The sequence below is a fragment of the Leptodactylus fuscus genome, chromosome 7 (genome assembly GCF_031893055.1).
Source record: "Leptodactylus fuscus isolate aLepFus1 chromosome 7, aLepFus1.hap2, whole genome shotgun sequence".
Classification (NCBI taxonomy): Eukaryota; Metazoa; Chordata; class Amphibia; order Anura; family Leptodactylidae; genus Leptodactylus; species Leptodactylus fuscus.
The window spans coordinates 111,188,348-111,210,835 of NC_134271.1; the positions used below are offsets into that span (position 1 = coordinate 111,188,348).

At 40.9% G+C, this 22,488-nt stretch overlaps 1 protein-coding gene across 4 annotated transcripts in view; it reads left to right on the plus strand.

Moving 5' to 3' along the window:
- The first annotated feature begins 996 nt into the window (after nucleotides 1–996).
- LOC142214085 (cytosolic phospholipase A2 delta-like) overlaps nucleotides 997–22,488 on the plus strand; it is a 44,461-nt gene continuing 22,969 nt past the window's right edge. For all 4 annotated transcript variants that reach the window (XM_075282824.1, XM_075282825.1, XM_075282826.1 and 1 more), the window contains exons 1-9: nucleotides 997–1,332; nucleotides 5,660–5,729; nucleotides 6,576–6,712; nucleotides 7,910–8,041; nucleotides 9,346–9,386; nucleotides 9,488–9,530; nucleotides 11,754–11,817; nucleotides 15,233–15,378; nucleotides 15,744–15,830. In XM_075282824.1, coding sequence (XP_075138925.1) covers nucleotides 1,300–1,332; nucleotides 5,660–5,729; nucleotides 6,576–6,712; nucleotides 7,910–8,041; nucleotides 9,346–9,386; nucleotides 9,488–9,530; nucleotides 11,754–11,817; nucleotides 15,233–15,378; nucleotides 15,744–15,830 — 753 coding nt within the window. In that variant the 5' untranslated portion in view covers nucleotides 997–1,299. The remainder of the gene's footprint in view (nucleotides 1,333–5,659; nucleotides 5,730–6,575; nucleotides 6,713–7,909; nucleotides 8,042–9,345; nucleotides 9,387–9,487; nucleotides 9,531–11,753; nucleotides 11,818–15,232; nucleotides 15,379–15,743; nucleotides 15,831–22,488) is intronic.

The following is a 22,488-nucleotide window of genomic DNA, read 5'->3' on the forward strand; positions in this document are numbered from 1 at the left end:
CACTCCATGTAGATATTGTCCTTGCTTGGATTCAGTGCCAAGACTCCATTGCTGCAATGCAATAGCGCTAACCACTGAGTCACTGTGCTGCCACATGTGCATGGTATGGCGGCACCTGGATCACCTACACCTCTGTTACTCTTTATGCTGTTTACTTGTGATATACTATGTTAAAGAGCAGAGCTGAGGAGATTGATGAATAGGTTTATGGGGCAAGAATTTACTAACCCATCTACACAAGTTTTATAACATAGATTTGGCACACAGACCTTTTTTGAGCCAAATATGTGCCACTTTGTTGGTTCTGTACCCCACTCACCATAGTTTCCAAAGTGGGTGCAGTGGCGTGGGGACAAAGGAGGGCCAGGGATGCCTGAAATATGACATATTTATTATACCTCGCACTATAAAATTGGTATTAATTATACCTGAAAACTGTGCCAAACTCGTAACTGGTGTAGGTTTACCTGAAAACTGTGCCAAACTCGTAACTGGTGTAGGTTTAATTTCCCCCCTATGGTGGGAACTGAACTAGCGAAGGATGAATGAAATTGATCTTTATATGCTCAGTGGTAAGTCCTATACCATTCATGTATAAGTATACATACACAGATCGTTGTCAGTTACTGACTAAGACCGCCCACTGGACTCTTAAGCATAGAAAGAGATTTAAATGAGCAAATAAAAGTTTTATCTTTTTCTACAAAACTATATCTCATCTAGTTTTCACACAGACCCTCCAAAAAATTAATATGTACTTCAAAATCTTGCCAAATAAAAGAACAGCTCATCATGCAAAGAATAAGCCCTCACGTATATCAATAGAAAAATAAAAAGTTCTGAACATTGCAAGGAGGCAAAGGAACATATGTAACAAGGTCACCGAGCATTAACTTCCAAGCTACCCTGCATCCTTAAACGGTTAAGCAAGAGACCCTATATTTAGACAAGAAGGTCAAGCAGTTGGTGCTTCACTTAGTCTTCTGTAACAGACAATGAAGAGTATTCCTAGATTGTGATGATTTCCTTTACTCCTAGTAGATAACTTATTATCTGGCCATTAATATTAATATCTTGGTGTCTCCTCCCATCCATGCCTGGGTGATGATCTATGAAGAATAGTATTAAGGAGGTGTTTACATGTAATGGTGCCTATAATTTAGAAGCAGGCGTGGTGAGGAATGTATATTTACTCCTTCTCTAACCTCCGCACAGCTCACACTGAAGTTTCATCTTTATTGCTCTGTTCACTTTATTCACCTGACTCCAATGTAATAAACACAACGCTCTACTACCAGGATGGCTCGGAGACGTTCTGCTATCTCCTATTACGTGAGTCCCAATTATTTCTTCTTTATCCGCTACAAATGTGGTGCCATTGTTTAAGTATTTGTATTGTTGTACCATTATGTGTCAATGAATACTATTTTAGGTGCTTTCTTAATTTTGGGAGGATCATGGGATGGTGGAATGATCACACGTATGGTCCCAGAACAATTGGACATTTCTGCTCTCAGGGCAGAAAACGCTACCATTGCTGTACCCCAAAAAGGGATCCACTGATGCCGGGTGCATTGTATACTGTATAATTGGGTTTAATCACAGTGGTCACTATTGGGTGCCAACCTGGTAACCTGGATCTATGGCAGATTATTAAGATCATATGAAAGATTAAAGGGATATTATCGGCAAAATGGAAAAGCAAGTTCATTATATATGGGATTTGGGCCATCAAATAGCTGTTTACGGGACTTTTGGGGTATCTGATATCTGTTATGTATTATCAGAGGAATAATGATATATTTTATGGGATAAAATCTCATGTGATAGGACATCTTGGGTATCTAGGTGTATGAGGATGTTTATGGGTATGAGGATGTATAACAATATTTGTGGTGTAGAGGTATGTGAGGCAGATGTAATGATATTTAGGGGAATATATGGGGTGTAACAGTTCTTCAATGAATTTACAATAATATTTATGGTGATTATATTAAGTATATTAGAGGATATATTGATATTTTAGGGAATATTTGGGGTGTAGAGGTTGTTAGATGGATATAATGATAGTTGGGGATATTTGGGGTTCAGAAGTGTTTCGAGGGATCAAAAAGGTATCAGTTGTGAGGGTTATACAGTAGTTATTAGGATTGGTATGGCGGAGCGGGATGCCAAACCGTGTTTAGGTCAGAAAAAGAACTTTTCTTTAAAGTTTTAAGTCCAGGGAAAATAAATTATTTGAAATAATACATCATGTAGTGAAATCTAAATAATATTTGATGAATAGCGGAGGTACATGTGAATACTGAATAAAACAAGACAATTAATATTTGCTGGACATTTCCAATTTCCATTGTGGAAATGGTCAGATTGATATTACACTGTGGACTATATTTCTATCATGTTGCACAAACATTCAGTCTTTTTGACATATATACCATACAGCTCCATAGATTTTTATGACACCATATATAATGAGAGTATGCTCTATGGCACACATTTGTGGTTAAAAAAAATGAATGTCTTAAGGAATGTAACTGGATGTCAGGGTGTTTTTTTTGTAAATTGAGCTAGAATTCTGGTGTATTTTATTAGTACATCTGCTCCAAGGTGTACAGCCCTGGTGTCACTGTTCGTTTTCAGAGAATATTTACTGAAAATATTATAATAATTCCCTCTAGTGCTATTCCTTGCATGTTAACAATGAAATGTTGTATATGAAAATAAGATGATGTTAGGATTACTGTAATAATGCAGCTAGCTGTCATATTTAATATCCACCTGTAAATAGTTATTAGTCATTGTTAACTAGAGACAGTAATTCACTTATGTATTGATGTGTGCACAGATTTATTATTTAGCTTTGTTTATGATCTTCTATATTGTATGAGGAGGGAAGGTATGTTTTTCTTTTTATTACCTTAAAATCTGGATTATTGTCATGAAAATCTTTATCCAGTATTTGTATTGGTACCACATGACTTCCTTCTTAATATATATGTGAAGTATTTCTCCCACTAATATAATGGATAGGGCACAGCTGTCTAACCTCTGGATCCCAACCATTAGGAGCCCCAGAAGTTACCATGTGAATATGGCGCTGGTGCTCTTGCTTGACCAGTGCTCTGTTCATTACTGCGGAACTTCAAGGTTGACAACTCTGTGACCTATACATGTGGATAGAACATTGTGTAAGCATGTGCACATATGGGGTACTTACAAGCCCCTATTCTCATGAACACTGTGTCCCACAGATCATATATTCCCTATTCAGTTTGTAGATGATAAATGTCATTATTAAGAAATCCCCCTGTAAATTGGAGTCACTGTACAGATTATATGAAGGAATTGTCACTGTCGTTTTAACTAACTTGTGCTCCTATGATAGACTATGATCGCCCGTCTGATCAATACTGATTGCTCCAAATTGCTGTCCACTAGATGTCTCCCTTCCTTCTTACATGTTGTCCACTACCTGATGCCTCCCTATTTAGAATGATCAATATTGCTTATAAAATTAACCCTTTACTGCTCATTTTAAAAGCCAGCTACGAAATGCTGGTTCTGTCTGCAGTCATAACTGGTCATGTGTGTCCTAGATAAGTACTCAGGACAGTCATGTGCTAGTCAACTTCTACTTCCTCAGCCCCACAGATGTGTACTTTAGGGTCACCTAAATCATGTGTGGTCCAAAGACATATCCAGCAACATCCTTGTTGCTCCTAAGTGCTCATCTGCATATTAACAAATGCCGGTACCCGCACCGGAGGCACGGATTAAAAAGGGGAAAACTGATTCCTGTGACTCTAACCTATCTGTCTGTAGGACTGGGTTTGATATGCTGGGTTCTGGTGACAGACTCCCTTCAATAGAGGAGTACGTCTTAGATAGAAGAGAAATTAAAGCAAACTGTTGCTTTTGATCTTGTTGTACTGACTGGGAGTATATTAGAGAAGAAGCTGGACAGAGTAGTACTTCTCCTGTAGGCTGGTCACTGTAATTGTGTATTAGATGCTGGGATCTGCTATATATGTCCAATGGTGAATTATATAACCGCTGGGGAGTCAATGGTAAAAGAAAATTCTAAACATTAGGCAGCATTAAGTAAATATGGAGCATTTAAGGGAGTCTGTCACCAGGACACTCAATATCAAACATACCCCAGTGCATTGTAGTGGACCTGAAGCTGGGCACCATCATAGATTGTCCAATAGCTACGCCATTTCCTTGAAAGAGCCATGTTTAGAAATAAACAAATGCATCCTGATACGCCCCATTGCTACATTTGCATATTTCTAAAATACTTTTTCACAGAAATGCTCCATCTATTGGACTATGTAAAGGTATGATGGTGCATAATGTTCCCTACAATGCACTATGGCTGGTTTGCTATTCAGTCTGCTACTGACAGACTCCTTTATGTGTACGACGTCCTATAGACTTCCTGCCATTACAAGTGCATTAAAGCCAGTCACTGGTTAAGTTATAGGCATTTAGTTCTGCTGTCCGTGTCCTCAGAAGAGGTAAAAAGTTATTAAGAAATATCTTTGAATAGATCTGTAATTATTAAGAAATAGCTTGAATAGATGTGTTTCAGAGCTGTAAGCTAGGTATGCTCTTATTAGATTTTACAATGTCTCTTACATTATTCTATTTCATTGCTGAGTAAAGAGTAGAAGGCCTGGAGGAGAAAGGAGGAGCTGAGAAAGTACAGCACCCATGTTATGTCACAATTCTGTATATCTGTACAGAACCTTTCTGGAAAGACTGGTTATTGGCCAATCCTGGCACCATTCCAAGATCTCCCAATTTGTATCTTGAACTTCATGAATTGTAGAATTATTATTATTATTTTTTTTTTTCTAATGTAGATTGTGAGCCTCATATGGGGATCACAATGTACATTTTTTTTCCCCTATCAATATGTCTTTTTTAGACTGGGAGGAAATCCACGCAAACACGGGGAGAATATACAAACTCCTTGCAGATGTTGTTCCTTGCGGGATTCGAACCCAGGACTACAGCGCTGCAAGGCTACAGTGCTATCCACTGAGCCACCGTGCGACCCCAGAATTATTATTTTTGTAGCAAATTAGAAAGTCATAAAACTCTCAAAATGGATGCAGATTTTCGGATTGTTCTTAAGGTTAAGTGAACCTGTCAGGTGATATCTGCTGTTCTGTCTTGGACAGGATATAATAGTGGGAGAGAAGATGACACTTATTGTAAGTTTATATGATTGGAATTGGATTTCTGAGTGAAATGTAAAATAATTCTATGTTTTTGGTTGCAGATTTTGCTGTGTTCCTCCAGGAGTGGGTGTAGCTGCAGGGATAAATATAAGGGCTTTTACGTTTGTAGCCACTCTTGGCTTTGGCTCAATAAAACAGAAAAATCTGCAACAAAAATCCCTGCTTTTCTGTATTGTGCATCCGCACAGGACTCCTAGGAGAGACAGTGAGAGTCCTGCTTACCCTGCAATGTGTATACAGAAACCAATCATTGTGTGAACAGGACAAGGCTTCTTGCCAGCTTCTATATCTCTTGATCTTATCCTGTTCTCATATATGGCAGCAGAAATCACATGACCATTTATAGCAATGTACCATTGTGTTCACATATTCTGCATTATTGTACTGATAGAACTTTATCATTACAGGAAAACTGTGAACTCAGCTTGTTAACGGTCAGAGTTATACAAGCCTCACATATACCATGGGCTGACGTCAGTAAGTATCATTGGTTTCCTTTCAGCAATATTGACCTCAGAAATATTAATATACCAGGCACTGCAGTCCCTTCATGTGCCGGCACTACAGGCTTCTCAAACCCGCTTCTCTTATGGCATCTAATATTTAAAGGGATTCTATCATTAAAAACTTTTTTTCTATCTAACACGTCGGAATAGCCTTAAGAAAGGCTATTCTTCTCCTACCTTTAGATGTCTTCCTCGCCTTTCCGTTCAGTTAAAAATACGTTTTTCGTCAGTATGCAAATTAGTTCTCTTGCAGCACTGGGGGCGGGCCCCAGTGCTCAAACAGCACTGGGGGCGTCCCCAGTGCTGCGAGAGAACTCCACTGACGCCTCCATCTTCTTCAGCAACTGCCTCTTCACTCATCTTCTTCTGGCTGAGGTCAGACTTGTGCGCCTGCGCAGTCGGCACTGCCAGCGGGCTGCAGGCAGAGCCAAGTACACAATGCCAGCGGCCATTTTTTTTTTCACCATGCGCAGTATGCTCCTGTAGTTCTATAGAACTACAGGAGCGTACTGCGCATGCTCAAAAAATAGAGGCGTCGTTGGAGAGAGTTCTCTCGCAGCATTGGGGATGCCCCCAGTGCTATTTGAGCGCTGGGGCCCTCCCTGAGTGCTGCGAGAGTACTAATTTGCATACCAATGAAAAACGGATTTTTAACTGAATGGCGGGGCGAGGAAGACATCTAAAGGTAGTAGAAGAATAGCCATTCTTAAGGCTATTCCGACTAGTTAGTTAGAAAAAAAAAGTTTTTAATGATAGAATCCCTTTAAAGCTGAATAAATTATAAAAAGGTAATTTCTTGGTTGGTTTTTCGTTACAGTGAGCCATGCTGATTGCTATGTGTGTCTGTGTCTACCACCTTGCACTAAAAGAACCATAAAGACAAAGACTGTATCAGACAGCAGTGACCCTGTATGGAACGAGACGTTTCAGTTTACTATCTGCAATAATGTGAAGGTAAGAGGAAGATACATGGGTACATTATAGTGGCCATGGATAAATACAGCCATAACAACTTATTACTTATCAATAGTATAGCCAATAAGCGTCTGATCGCTGGGGGTCCCACAGATGAAACCCTCACAATAATGAGTACACTGATCCCCTGTTTAATGGAGCAGCGGTAGCTACAGAAATAGTGAGTACAGTGTCTGGCTATATTCATCAGTCCTATAGAACAACAGCTGGCAGACATTGCTCCATTGAAAGAGGAGACACAGGAAACCTGTTCCTGTGATCATCGGGGTGACAGTGATAAGACCACCCCTTTACAAAAACGCACATTTTCTCTAAAATCAATGAGGAATGAAGCTACCATCATATATATCACATGCTGTATCACACAGCTTTCATAAAATCCTGTATAACGAAGTAGGATGGCTGTACAGAATTCTAAGAAAACAAAAAAAAATGCGCCCAGCTATGAACAGCTGCTCAATATTTGCTAGTTTTTATATGCCTACCCTGCATTTCTTCCATGGGACCAATATAAAGGGCTGTATTGAGATTTTTTTTTTCTGTCTACTTTTATATCTCCTGAAATTGCAAACACTACATTAAAGGATTACTCCAGGTAAAATTAAGACACTGGGAGGAATTGTTCAACTCCACCAGCTGTCTGAAGTAGATGGAAGATACTGTGGAGCATGTTTGGTGCAAGGCTCCAAATCTTGTGCTAAATGTACTCAGCATCCCCCATTCTGTGCCTCACTCGCCACATTGTGTAAATGTGGGCAGACCAGGGTGGGAAACAGGGTGAGTCAGGGTTATTATACCCATGCCACGTTTTCTCATTTCCGCATTCCGGACTGACGTAAATTTCCTTTCCGGAACAAGGGCATGCGCCTGTTTTATGAAGGGGTCGGAACCTCTTGATAGGTCAGGTGGGCCTTGCGTCTGTGGCCCTTTACTATAAATGATGTATGAAACACCAGTCTTAATAAATCTGCTGTACTGGCTTTATGCGTGGCACGGATCTTGGGGCAGTGCATAACACAGGGATGTAAAGAGCTTACTCTGCCCTGTGATACAGCATACCTGTTTTATCTGGAGGGTTTCTTCAATTATTTTAACACATGTAAGGTCCATTCACTTGCCCCTGCTGTCCTGTCTCTGTAGAAATGAACGTTTATCAGCATGTAACTTCTTTTTCAGAACGTGATACATCTGACCCTCCATGATGAGGACGTTATCACAAAAAATGATCTGCTTTATACACTGGCGTTTGATGTGGACAAAATTTGTATAGGAGAAACTATAAGGAGAGCTTTCTGTCTTAACCCTAATGTAAGTTATGTGCACACTTACTGAGTACGATCATTGTTTTTTACTATATTCGCCCTGTTCACATCACTTCATGGCTCTACATTCTGTGGAAATAACTGTATACCGCAGGCCCCATTAACCCAATGGGCTGGTTGGCTGCTGTTTTTTTTTCATCAGCTTTTTTATGCAGAGAAACATATACTGCCTGCCATACAGTTTATCAGCATCAGTGTCAATGGGCACTATATGCTACTGTATGCCTAAGGGCTCATTCACATGGGGCAAGAGGGGGAGGATTATGGTGCTGAATCCACGTCATAATCCGCCCCCTCAAAATAGAGGTCTGTGTAGACAGCTAGCTTATTTTTTCCGTGAGCGGCATATTGCCCTTTTTTCAGGAAGATTCCACGGCTGATTCAGCCTCGGCGTCCGCCTCGCGACACCACCCTCTAGACTAGGCCCATTCATTTGGGCCTAATCCAGAGTGTAAAGCCGTGACGGGATGCTGTGCACTACACCGGCATCCCGTCGCGGTAGCCGCAGCAGAATATGCACTCCGGAATCCCCATGTGAACTCTGCCTAAAAGTGACGTGCATCTGTGCCTTTCATCAAAGGTATACATAAATGTCTGCACTCCTGACATATAAATCTAACCAAGGACTTCATGGTGATGTGAAATGTGCCTTAGGATGTGGAAAAGCTGTTTTTTTGCTGCAGATTTTGTGATTTTTAGAGCCAAAACCAAAAATAGTTTCAAAGGGAATGTGAACTATGAAGTAAGAACTTCTCCCTTCTGCTAAATTCACTCCTGGTTTTGACCCAAAAAAACTTACTAAAATCTGCAACAAAAAACTGAGCCTAAGAGGTTTGAGTTATGACCTATCTTCAGGATAGGATAGAGCTGCAGCTTCTTCCATACAAGTGGTGAGTGTTTGAGTTTTGCTTCCAGCTCTATCCCCGCCCTGTATAGGTTCTTGCTCCAGAAACTGTCTGAAATGGCTTCTTGGTGCAGGATCTGGGTGTTGGACCCCCACAAATCTGATATTGATGATCTATCTTGAGGATGGGTTATCAATATTAAATAAAGAGCCCCTATCCCAGAAAACCCTTCTATCTATTTTATACCTTGACCTTAAAGGAATACTAGAGTTTGAAAATCTCTTCAATGTCTAAAATACTTTCTTCATCAATTCCTTACGGTTGTCAGGATCTCTACTTCCATGATTTACAGCACCATATCTTATGTTTTCTGACACTGTCTGCCAGTTCACAAAGTCATGAAAAAGCAACAAATGAGAAAATAATAATGATCTTTATTTTTTAGGGTCCAGAAACTCTTGAAGTAGAATTCACACTGCAAGAATTGTAAGCCTATGTCCCTTTACTTGCCGTCTATATGTAACATGTACATTCACCTAGGCCCTGTACTTATTTATCAACTTACATGTTTTATTTCTGTATCTCAGTCAAGGACATCGTGAAAAGATCCTCACAAATGGAGTTATTGTGGTAAGTTCACATATATTGGTATGATTTGGATAGAGTTCTGTATACTACAGTCCTATGAAAAAGTTTGGGCACCCCTATTAATCTTAATCATTTTTAGTTCTAAATATTTTGGTATTTGCAACAGCCATTTCAGTTTGATATATCTAATAACTGATGGACACAGTAATATTTCAGGATTGAAATGAGGTTTATTGTACTAACAGAAAATGTGCAATATGCATTAAACCAAAATTTGACCGGTGCAAAAGTATGGGCACCTCAACAGAAAAGTGACATTAATATTTAGTAGATCCTCCTTTTGCAAAGATAACAGCCTCTAGTCGCTTCCTGTAGCTTTTAATCAGTTCCTGGATCCTGGATGAAGGGATTTTGGACAAACAATTCAAGTTCAGTTAAGTTAGATGGTCGCCGAGCATGGACAGCCCGCTTCAAATCATCCCACAGATGTTCAATGATATTCAGGTCTGGGGACTGGGATGGCCATTCCAGAACATTGTAATTGTTCCTCTGCATGAATGCCTGAGGATTTGGAGCGGTGTTTTGGATCATTGTCTTGCTGAAATATCCATCCCCGGCGTAACTTCAACTTCGTCACTGATTCTTGAACATTATTCTCAAGAATCTGCTGATACTGAGTGGAATCCATGCGACCCTCAACTTTAACAAGATTCCCGGTGCCGGCATTGGCCACACAGCCCCAAAGCATGATGGAACCTCCACCAAATTTTACAGTGGGTAGCATGTGTTTTTCTTGGAATGCTGTTTCTTTTTGGACGCCATGCATAACGCCTTTTTTTTATAACCAAACAACTCAATTTTTGTTTCCAAAATGAAGCTGCCTTGTCCAAATTGTGTTTTTTCATACCTCAGGCAACTCTATTTGTGGCGTACGTGCAGAAACGGCTTCTTTCTCATCACTCTCCCATACAGCTTCTATTTGTGCAAAGTGCGCTGTATAGTTGACCGATGCACAGTGACACCATCTGCAGCAAGATGATGCTGCAGCTCTTTGGAGGTGGTCTGTGGATTGTCCTTGACTGTTCTCACCATTCTTCTTCTCTGCCTTTCTGATATTTTTCTTGGCCTGCCACTTCTGGGCTTAACAAGAACTGTCCCTGTGGTCTTCCATTTCCTTACTATGTTCCTCACAGTGGAAACTGACAGGTTAAATCTCTGAGACAACTTTTTGTATGCTTCCCCTGAACAACTATGTTGAACAATCTTTGTTTTCAGATCATTTGAGAGTTGTTTTGAGTAGCCCATGATGCCACTCTTCAGAGGAGATTCAAATGGGAGAACAACTTGCAATTGGCCACCTTAAATACCTTTTCTTATGATTGGATACATCTGGTTATGAAGGTCAAAGCTCACTGAGGTTACAAAACCAATTTTGTGCTTCAGTAAGTCAGTAAAAAGTAGTTAGGGGAATTCAAATCAATAAAATGATAAGGGTGTCCATACTTTCGCACCGGTCAAATTTTGGTTTAATGCATATTGCACATTTTCTGTTAGTACAATAAACCTCATTTCAATCCTGAAATATTACTGTGTCCATCAGTTATTAGATATATCAAACTGAAATGGCTGTTGCAAACACCAAAATATTTAGAACAAAAAATGATTAAGATTAATAGGGGTGCCCAAACTTTTTCATAGGACTGTAGCTTTGTCCTATTCTTATATGGAGAGGTATACAGTGGTTGTGATCTGTAATAAACCAGTGTAAATGATTCTGTACAATGTTTGTAAGAGTGACGGGCTGTGATATACATCTGATAATCCACAATGTGTTCCATTATTTAGTCCTCTACTATACCAGGTCACTTTCACCTATATAATATCTCTCACATCTCTTTTCACTGTTCATTCTCCTAATCCAATAATCCAGCCATTTCATCATTTGTTGACAGTCATAGATAGGATCTTGTCTACAAACAGCTATTATTCTTCTTCATCACAACTTTACACATCTGCACCAATGATCTGGAGCCATATACTGACAGCTCATGAGCCATTTACAAACCGGCCTTCTTATGCATATACTTCTACTTACTCAAGTCACTGTATTCTTAGCTTTGTTGCACTCATCCATCGCCATGCACATTTTAGCTATTTTGGCACAGTTACTGCATTCTGACTTGCTCATACGGCATTATTTTTAGTTATTGATGTACTTGTGTGTTTTCAGCAGTTATGGTGATGCTTTTCTTATCTGTCTTACAGTCTAGGGAGATGAACTGCCTGGATGTATGTGTCGATAAGCAGAGGATCCCAGAATATCTACTAGGTAAGCTACCATGAGAAGTCAATCATTTTACTGCCCTACTTTAGGTGTCTAGTAAGGCAGATTTATCAAAATGTCTAAAATTCACCAAAGAAGGAATTCTTATCTTTCCAATCCCCTGCTTACATTTCTCGGGGGTCCCACCAGTCTTTACTTTTTAACCCCCTCCAGCAATGACATGTTTTCCATAAGCGCAACGACTACAGGCGACTACACAACCATAGGGGTGGTGTCAGGTCATCATGGCCAAGTAATTGAACACAGACCTAAGTGTAGGTATGGAGGATTGCAAATAAGTGTCCAGTCTATAGAAATATAATATTCTATCTAAAGAGATTGTGTCCTAGTAGTGACCCTTGCATGTAGATAATAATAATAATAATACATTTTATTTATATAGCGCCAACATATTCCGCAGCGCTGTACAATTTATAGGGTTCAGATACAGACATACATAACAAAGAACGTCATTTCACACAATGGGACTGAGGGCCCTGCTCAAAAGAGCTTACAATCTATGAGGTAGAGAGGGTGACACAAGAGGTAGCAGGGGCGGCATTGCTTATACAGTGTTCAGACAATTTTGTGCATTAGGAATTGTGATAGGCTTGTCTGAAAAGATGCGTCTTTAGTTTGCGTTTGAAACTGTAGAAGTTGGGAGTTAATCTGATTGTCCGGGGTAGAGCATTCCAGAGAAGTGGTGCAGCTCGGGAGAAGTCTTGTATACGAGCGTGGGAGGTTCTGATAATAGAGGATGTAAGTGTTAGGTCATTGAGTGAGCGGAGAGCACGGGTTGGGCGGTAGACAGAGATGAGGGAAGAAATGTAGGGAGGTGCGGCATTATGGAGAGCCTTGTGGATGAGAGTAATAACTTTATATTTTATTCTATAATGAATAGGCAGCCAATGTAGCGACTGGCACAGACCGGAGGCATCGCTGTAGCGTCTAGCCTGATAGATGAGCCTGGCCGCTGCATTCAGAATAGATTGTAGAGGAGAGAGTTTAGTGAGGGGAAGATCGATTAGTAAGGAATTACAGTAGTCAAGGCGAGAATGAATCAGAGAGACAATAAGTGTCTTTAGTGTATCTCTGGTAAGGAAAGGGCGTATTCTGGAGATGTTTTTGAGGTGGAGGTGACATGAACGTGCGAGTGATTCAATATGAGGGGTGAAGGAAAGGTCTGCGTCAAATATGACCCCAAGGCAGCGGGCATGCTGCCTAGGAGTTATAGTAAGGCCTGAGACTGCAATGGATATATCAGGGACAGATCTGTTAGATGGTGGAAACAGTAGTAGTTCAGTCTTAGAGAGATTTAGTTTCAGATAGAGCGAGGACATGATATTAGAGACAGCAGAGAGACAGTCACTGGTGTTCTGAATGAGTGCAGGGGTGATGTCACGGGAAGATGTGTATAATTGGGTGTCATCAGCATAAAGATGGTACCTGAAGCCAAATCTGGCGATGGTTTGTCCAATGGGGGCTGTGTAGAGAGAAAAGAGCAGGGGGCCGAGGACCGAGCCCTGAGGAACCCCAACAGCAAGGGAAAGAGGAGAGGAAACAGAGCCCGCAAATGATACACTGAAAGTGCGGTCTGAGAGATAAGAGGAGAACCAGGAGAGCGCAGTGTCATTGAGGCCAACTGAGCGGAGCATAGTGAGGAGAAGTTGATGGTCAACAGTGTCAAAAGCTGCAGAGAGGTCCAGAAGAATAAGAAGAGAGAAGTCACCATTGGATTTAGCCTTTAGTAGATCATTAGAGACTTTTGTGAGAGCTGTTTCAGTAGAGTGCAGAGCGCGGAAACCAGATTGTAAGGGGTCAAGCAGAGAGTTAGCAGAGAGATAACGGATTAACCGAGAATAAACCAGGCGTTCCAAAAGTTTAGAGATGAAGGGGAGGTTAGAGACGGGTCGATAGTTAGCAGCACAGGATGGGTCCAGGGAGGGTTTTTTCAGTAGCGGGATTATAACAGCATGCTTGAAGGAGGATGGGAAGATTCCAGAAGAGAGAGAGAGGTTAAATATTTTAGTAAGGTAAGTAGTGACAGCAGGGGACAGAGATTGGAGAAGGTGTGAGGGGAAGGGGTCACTACTGCAGGTTGTGGGGCGAGATGAAGAAAGTAGCTGGGAAACTTCCTCTTCTGTGACAGGTTCAAAAGATGAGAATGGACAGTCTAAAGTGCGGCTGGTGAGGGGATCAGTACTATCGTAGGTGTGGGAGTCAATGCCACCTGGGGCTTGGGCAGTAATTTCCTGACGGATCTTATCAATTTTATCATGGAAATACATGGCCAGGTCATCAGCACTAAGGTCTGTGAATGGCGTCTGCACCTTGGGTGTGAGTAAGGAGTGAAAGGTTTCAAAAAGCCTTTTAGGGTTGCTGGAGAGAGAAGAGATGAGGGCGGTGAAATAGTCTTGTTTGGCAAGGTAAAGGGCAGAGCTATATGTTTTAAGCATAAACTTGAAGTGGAGGAAATCTGCAGGTGAGCGTGATTTTCTCCATAGACGTTCGGCACACCTAGAGCAGCGCTGAAGAAATCGTGTCTGTGGCGTGTGCCAGGGCTGATGCCTCCTATGTGGGACTTTACGAGTGGAGGGGGGAGCAACCTCATCCAATGCATTTTTGAGGGTATCATTATAGTGACTGGTGGCCAGATTGGGACAGGAGATTGAAGAGATGGGGGACAGGGAGGACTGTAGAGTATCTGAGAGGTGCTGGGTGTCAATAGCACGCAAGTTCCTATATGTGTGATGGGTAGGGGCGTCTTGTGAAGGGGAGAGAGCACTGATGGTGAGAGATAGAAGATTGTGGTCAGAAAGCGGCAGAGAAGAGTTAGAAAATTTAGAGACTGTGAGGAGTCGATGGAAGACTAGATCAATCGTGTTACCGTCTATATGTGTGGCGGAAGAAGAACATTGTGAGAGACCAAGAGAAGTGGTTAATGAGAGAAACTGTGAGGCAGCCGGGGAGTGAGGGGGGGCAATAGGGATGTTAAAGTCACCCATGATGAGGGTAGGAATGTCACTGGATAAAAAGTGGGGAAGCCAAGAAGCAAAGTGGTCCAAAAATTGGTAGGGTGAGCCAGGTGGGCGGTAGATCACAGCTACACGTAAGGAGAGTGGCCGGAAAAGTCTGATAGCATGGACTTCAAATGAGGAGAATGTGAGTGAGGGGACCGGGGGAATGGACTGAAAAATGCACTGCGGTGACAGCAGTAATCCTACCCCACCACCCTGCCTGTTGTCAGGCCTAGAGGTATGTGAGAATTGTAGGCCACCATGACATGTAGAGACCCTTGCTAGTGTTATTTGGTCTATGCTTTGTTATTCAGATTCATGTTATATGAATATTCATATTCAGATTATGATTATTCAGATTCATGTTACTAAATGAAATATGTATATTTCTCTTGTTCATCTAGGCAGAACTCTCGTTTTGTCGGTGGAAGATTCTTGTGAAAATGAACGCAGACTGGAGCTGAGTTCGGGCACAGGCTCCGATCACATGCAAACCTGCAAGTTTCACTACCTCAGAAGATGGGACCCACACTTTACATCCCATGTGGAGGTAAAACTTTTGACATGTCCTCAATCATACTATTTTCTCAGTAACTTATGGCACCCCAACTCTGCTGGAGCTGACTGCCGGGAAGCCGTCCTCTATCCAGATTCTCCAGGGTTTAGGATGGAAACCCCTGGGAGGACAGCAGCAGTAGTGTGAATGCCCCCTTAGTACACACACGCTACTGTGCTGACATGAGCGTCCCTGTGTATGGAGGAGGAGAGTTGGATTGAGTCAGCTTTTGTATGAGCGATTACAGCTTGGCCACTCCATTCTAGCATCCTCCACTACAGTTTACACATTTTTCTGTCACCCTTTATACTGTACTTTACTTCAACCTAATATATTTTTTGTTTTTCTAACTTCTGCAGGGAAGTGACAACCAGAACATTCAGGTTATTCCTGTAAAATTGTTACGCACGGGACAAGAAGAGAAGGTCTTGCTCTCCTCTGTGCCAGTAAGTGTCCCCTATAGTTACTTCTCCTTTATATACTGTCAGGTGCTCTGATGGGGAGCCAGTTGGTATCTATTTATTTTTTATTGCCACTATCTCAGGGGTTGGGGACCTGTGGCGTGTAGCCATTGTGAACAGAGAGGTGACCGCATTTGCCTTGTGTTCTGTAATAATTTATATCAGAGTTCCAAAACATGTTCATTTGTTTTCTGGAACTCCCATGTGTATGTGCAACCGTCTCTCAATCCACAGCTGCTGCAGGAATGTCTCTGTCCCCTGTTCTCCAGATAGGTGCTTGCATCTATTAAACATGCATGGCATACCCTGTCTGAACTGGATACAATCCCTTATATTAAGGTTATGTAAGGGTGGACTCAGTGAGACCAGGGCTGCATCTGAATCTTCACTCAGTGTGTGGTCACTGGCCATTGCAGCTTGGACAGGCATGTATGTGCCACTGGCCACATCATGGGATGTATTGGATGTAATAGAATTGCATTGAAACAGGCTGCCACAGAAACTTCAGTATTCTCAAATGCTTGGCTAAACATAAGTAAACAGCCAAAAGCTGATCAAGAAGCAAGAGTAATCCAGGGCTTATCCACCACACCCGACAGCTTTGACTCTTTTATTTTATCCATCATCCAACCCCAGATGAAGCCACTGGCAAAAAAAGGTAAGATAGGTGTGGTGGGTGAGCCATGGTACACACTTGCTTCATGATCCACTTTTACACAGACCATTTTACTTATTTCTTAATGTGTTTATACACCTCTTTCTACTTGTTCTGATCTGTATAATGATACATTTTCTTAAAAATTCTTGTGTGCACTGACTTGACTTTTTAAAGGGGTTGTCCAGGGACAGCGAAGTTCTTTAGTTGGTATACAGATCTACTTAAGATTTACTAATATAATTTAATCTTGGTATTCTGTGGTCTAGGAAGTCCCAGTTTTGCATTTGATCTCAATCACTAGAGAGCTTTTTTCCTCTCTTGTTGGGGATATGATGAATGGGTATGTCCGTCTGGCTCAGTATAATAGCCAAGCGACCCCTTCCTATGTTGCTGCATCAGTCATGCCAAGTGAGTAGTCTTAGCAAATTAACTGAGGCAGACAGAGCACCCCCTTATGTCACTGGCAGAGAAGGAGGAAACATGGGCATGGCACAGACATTGTGCAGCTTTCATAGATAACTACTGTACCTTAGTCATTCTTATTAAATTATATTTGTAATCCATCAAAATAACTTTTTATATCCCTGGACAACCTCTGTAAAATAAGATGTTTTTAACTTTCTGCATTACAAATGCAACATGATATAGTATATTATACTTTCTGTGATTTTTTCTATTATGAGTGTTTTAAAGATCTTAGCCCGTGACAACTGACATTTGCTAAATATTGATCACTGCACTTCTGAACAGCTTACACATAGGTTACATTACATGGAGCCTGGAGGCACACAATCCTACAGTCCTTGTATTACTATGTGTTTATAGTTTCAAATTCTTTGTCCATAAAAGAAGATAAAATATTGACATGTACAACAAAAGATGCCCCTTATCCTCTGCTGCCCCTGGTACAGGCCTGCTGTGCCTAATGATAGCGTCAGCCCTTCACATGCCTGATCATTTCTGTGCCTACAGGCTCTATCTGTATACATGCTATATATTATATATATGCATAGAGGAAATGGGGAAAACCGGAATGTACACTCAGCCAAATCGCAGCATCAGATCAGTCTCCAGCATGTAGTTTTTTCCACCCAATTTGGAAGCTCAGCTCGGAATACACTCCCTCGGCTCGGAGCTTAATGATGAAGAAATCCAAAAGTAAAAGTTGATTCCAGCCAAGTTTCGTGGAAAATTGAAAAATTCTTCTTTATTGATTAAAATAACATAATAAAGATGACAGCACACATCTCAACAGGAGCATGGGCGTCAGACTGATGCGTTTCGGATTAGTACCTTTATCGAAGTCCTTCGATAAAGGTACTAATCCGAAACGCGTCAGTCTGACGCCCATGCTCCTGTTGAGATGTGTGCTGTCATCTTTATTATGTTATTTTAATCAATAAAGAAGAATTTTTCAATTTTCCACGAAACTTGGCTGGAATCAACTTTTACTTTTGGATTTCTTCATATATTATATATGCCTGGACTCTTCTTCTCTACCATTATAATGTATGAAAACATAATTGTCTCTTTATGTATGTGTTTGCATATATGTTGTTGTAAGCTTTCATGTTATAAATTCCTCCCTCATCCTCATGTTAGCCTATATAGCAAATTTCTTATACGGAACAGTTGAGATGGGACAGGAATTTTTTCAAAAACGCGTTTCTTTATCAGGGAGTATTACACGTTTTGTGTATTTACACATTTCTGGGGCACAGTCTATCCTACTATAAGGATTGTCACATCACAGGTGGCATCACTTCTAGCCCTATAGACTGATCCTCAATATGTGTTTGTTATTTATTTTGGTGATAAAAGTCTTAAATGGTCATATTACCAAAAACTAAAGTTTCCCACCTATTATTTTCACCTATTATTCTCCATGCTGCTTTTATCTCTATGTATATCACACTGGGGCTGTTCCTTACCAGCAGTGGGAATCAGGCTTCAGTGATAAGCTTTTCTGCTTCAGTCTACGGGGATTTACGTATCATCCATAACAGGCTCCAGGAATTGTATGGACCATGTGGGATGACACAACCTCCTACCACAACCACTGATGATGATTAGACAGCACTTGTTACACTGTTATAATGAAGGAAAGCCTCCCTGATTGTTTTTAGATGATTTAAAGTGCTTATGCCAAGGATAGGTGGGGTGGAAGTCTGACCCCTGAGACCCACACTGATCCCAAGAACGGGTGGTCCTTTTCCCTAGTATACATTCAGCATGACTGCAGCCATGGTGAATGTACGGGTGACAGTGTTCTCCTAACGCCAAGTGATCGCTAAGTGATCCTATCCTGAAACATCATGGGATTGACAACAAAAGACAGAGAAAGAGAAAGCAGGGAAGGCTAAAATTCAAGATGGGGTCTTATTAGAAACAGAGAGAGGAGGCTGCATTGCAAAAGTGAATACAGTGTAGAAATCCAAGATGCAGTGTAAGATGCACGAGCATGTGCGGAACACAGTGATGGAAAGTTGTGATTCCACTGGAGATCTTATTTAAAGTTTTTGATTTTTTTTTTTTTTTGTATTTTCTTATTACTTGCTTTAATATTGTGTTATCACACTTTATTTCCTCTGGAATCTTTATATTTACATATTACACTCGCAGTTTTTGTACTCCGCTTCTTTTCATCACTTATATAGAGATGAATGGAGTGGCAGCACCTATGCTCAAACACCTCTCCATCCATCCAAGGTATCAAAGGGCCCTTATTCTCATGATCTGATGATATATCGTGGATATGTGCTAAGAATTAAAACCCACAACATAAACTTTTATATAATACCCATGTAAGTTAATGGTATCTGAGTCTCTAGTTCTGTAGTACATGTGGCTGCCTGAATTTCCCTAGTGGGAGTTTGTGTATGTGTAAAGAGCTATTCAGATTTGGATTCTTACAGCTTAGTGCTGTTTTGGCCACTTGATGGCTGAAAAATTGCTAAGTATATATTGTTGTATGCAGGGGCGTAACTTGAGGGGGTGCAGAGGGTGCGGTGACACTAGGGCCCAGGAGCCTTAGGAGGCCCATAAGCACTGGCATCGGTATTGAGATTGCAGCTTCCATCTGGCCCATAAACCAAGGAGACCCACAGATTACCCCAACCACATCAAGGCTGATTAAACTCCTTAGCACCTGTAACCATCACTATCAAGAATTCGCTGTGGGGATGAGGTAGGGGGCCCGGACAAAAGACTGCACCGGGGCCCACAAGACTTTAGTTACACCACTGGTTGTATATTCCTGTGATAGAATAAAAGGAAATTATTTGAAGTAGCAAAACTATTTTTATGAAGTTGGTCTTGTTGGGGCAGCGGTTGATCCCTCGGCCATATTGCACAAATCTATTGATATGGTGCAGTGAGACACAGGAGTGCATCCTCCTCCTAAGCAGTAGCTGCAGTAGTTCTGTGTAATGTCTATGTCTTTTGCTAAGTTTCTTGACTGATATGTTAACATATCCATTTCTTCATTACTTTCTTCAGGTCACTAATACCGTCATTCACTTCTGCTGACAATATGTCACTTTAGTACTTGAGAACTTATCATTTTATAGTTTTGGCAATGTACCTTTGTGATGCCAGCAATGCACGGTAAAGTTTCACAGAATACATGGGCTTGTGTCTGGTGGATATTCCTGCTCAGCAGCAGATACATGCTTGTTACAGGGTTTGTCAAAGATCAACAAAATCTAGATAAAGTGGGGACCCACCATATTGTCTGATCTGAGACAACCACGTTAATATGCATGGTGATTTAGAAACCAGTTTTAATACAACAACCTGTGATGCAATGTAAATGTGTATGTTGTATTAAAATCTTTCTCAGTTTACATGCAGTAAAACTTCTTTATTCCAGCATCAATAAAACCTGACAAGTGTCAAATTCTCAAATATTCTGGATTCCCAGAAAGTCATAAAAGTATAAAGGCTAAACTGCTCTCTCTGCTCATCCTTGTAATAAAAATCCACATTATGTTCTAGTCCTGTGCTGGAAACTAGTGAAAGATCAGCAGGTCTTCTAGATTATTGAATGCTGGACTTTAGCAACCTTTACTGCATTGGATGCATGAGGAGTGAACTAATTGTTGTATTGCCATACAAATGTATAGATCTTCTTGTAAATTCATTGCTGAGGGATATTAATACGCTAAGGCTATGTTCACACTGCCATTGTTTGGTTCCTTGTTCTAATCTGCATCTGCATCTTTCAATCTGTCAACTTTCAGTCTGTCATTCTGCAGCTGACCAGAACAATGGTCAAAACATAAGCAGTGTGAACATAGCTTTAGGCTTTCTTCACATGTTCATGCCTATTCTTGGCTGTGTTTTCCACTGTCCAGTCTGTTTCCAATATGGCTTCCACTTTTTCATGGACTAATTGACTTTAAATGGAAGTGTCAGGTCTGTGAAAATGGAGCCCTGTTTCTGTACCATTGTATTTTTTTTTTTAATGAATCTCAGACTGTACATGCCTGTGAATTCCAGCCAATTGAAATGTGAAAGAATAATGGCTTAATCTGATGCTTTGCAAATTTATTACATATTGCTTGACAAGGAGGCGGGGTTAGTCAGAAAGGGGTGTGGCTTAAGATGCACTAAAATGATGGTCGTGTAACATAATACAGAAATGTCTAAAGATGCACCAAACTGATCATCCCGCATAAGTCACTTTCACAAATTTGGCACATCTTTAGACTGTCTGGTCTAAGTTTACACTAAATATTGGATAGAATTCATAAATTTGCCCAAATATAAGCAGCGATATGATATATAAATAATATGTTACATGTACAATACACATATCTGCTTCCCGAGGGCCTACAAATACAGTGCATCTTATATACAGCAGAAATACTGTCTAGAAATTTACCTTGGTATACTCTTAATCCCCATAACTGAAATCTTATTACTTGGTTAATTTTCAGCATGAAAGTATTGTCTTTTATCTTTAGGCAACGCAGCACTTGCCAGGGGCAGCAGAGAATTGGGACTTATTTTATTGGTCTTTTATTATTTTTATACATACACCATCATTTTTTTTTTACATTTTTGATCTTACTGACAATTTGATTGCCTACACTCAAAATTGAAATCCATTCACAATGACCTTCTGATATCATGTAGGGCTCCTTGGTGATGTTTGGGATCTCAGGCCACCATTGATTTTCACAATGAAAGGGCACTTCAGGTTTTTTGAAATTTCAGGTTTTGGGTCCTGACGCAAAATATTTTGTGATGCCCGACCATCATGTGTAGATTGTGGCAATGGTCTGCACATGTAGGGCAGAGGGGCTTTTTGGGTCTTAGGCTCTAGTCCCAGGACCAGCTGCAACCTCTGCTCTTCCTAAAGTTACTCCCTGGTGGGCTGAGATCACACACTTTACTAACGTCTTCTCACTTATGTCTATAGCTGAGCAAAGACTTTTTGTAGATTACTTTGATTAGGACTCTACTTATAAAAGATATGGATGAGAAGGAAGAGGCTTAGTAAAGGTACATAAGCATGTCAGTGATGCTGCTGAGACAGAGTTGTATGCAGAATTTGTAGTTACGGCCCGGTTCACATCTGCACATGGGTTTCCGTGTGGAGAGTCCACTTGGGGATCCCCCCAAACAGTAACCTAATCCACATAAAAAAAGCGGTTACCTTAGGAAACCTGCGGACCCCATAGACTATAAAGAGGCCCGTTGGCTTCCACTTTGTTTCCACATGAAAAATGCAGAGAGAAAACTGCTGCTTGCAGGACTTTTCTCTCTACATTTTTCATGCAGAGGGGAACAGAATGACCTGAATGCAGATGTGAACCGGGCCTTAGCTATATTCACATACATTCACTGTGCCAATTCCTGGCTATGTATTTCACATCTGAGCTGACATCTGTACGGCATGCACTTTTTTCACAGATCTATTGATTTTTAAGAATCTGATTCGTGAAAACAGAGCTGTGTTTCCGAACCATCAAACAGTAG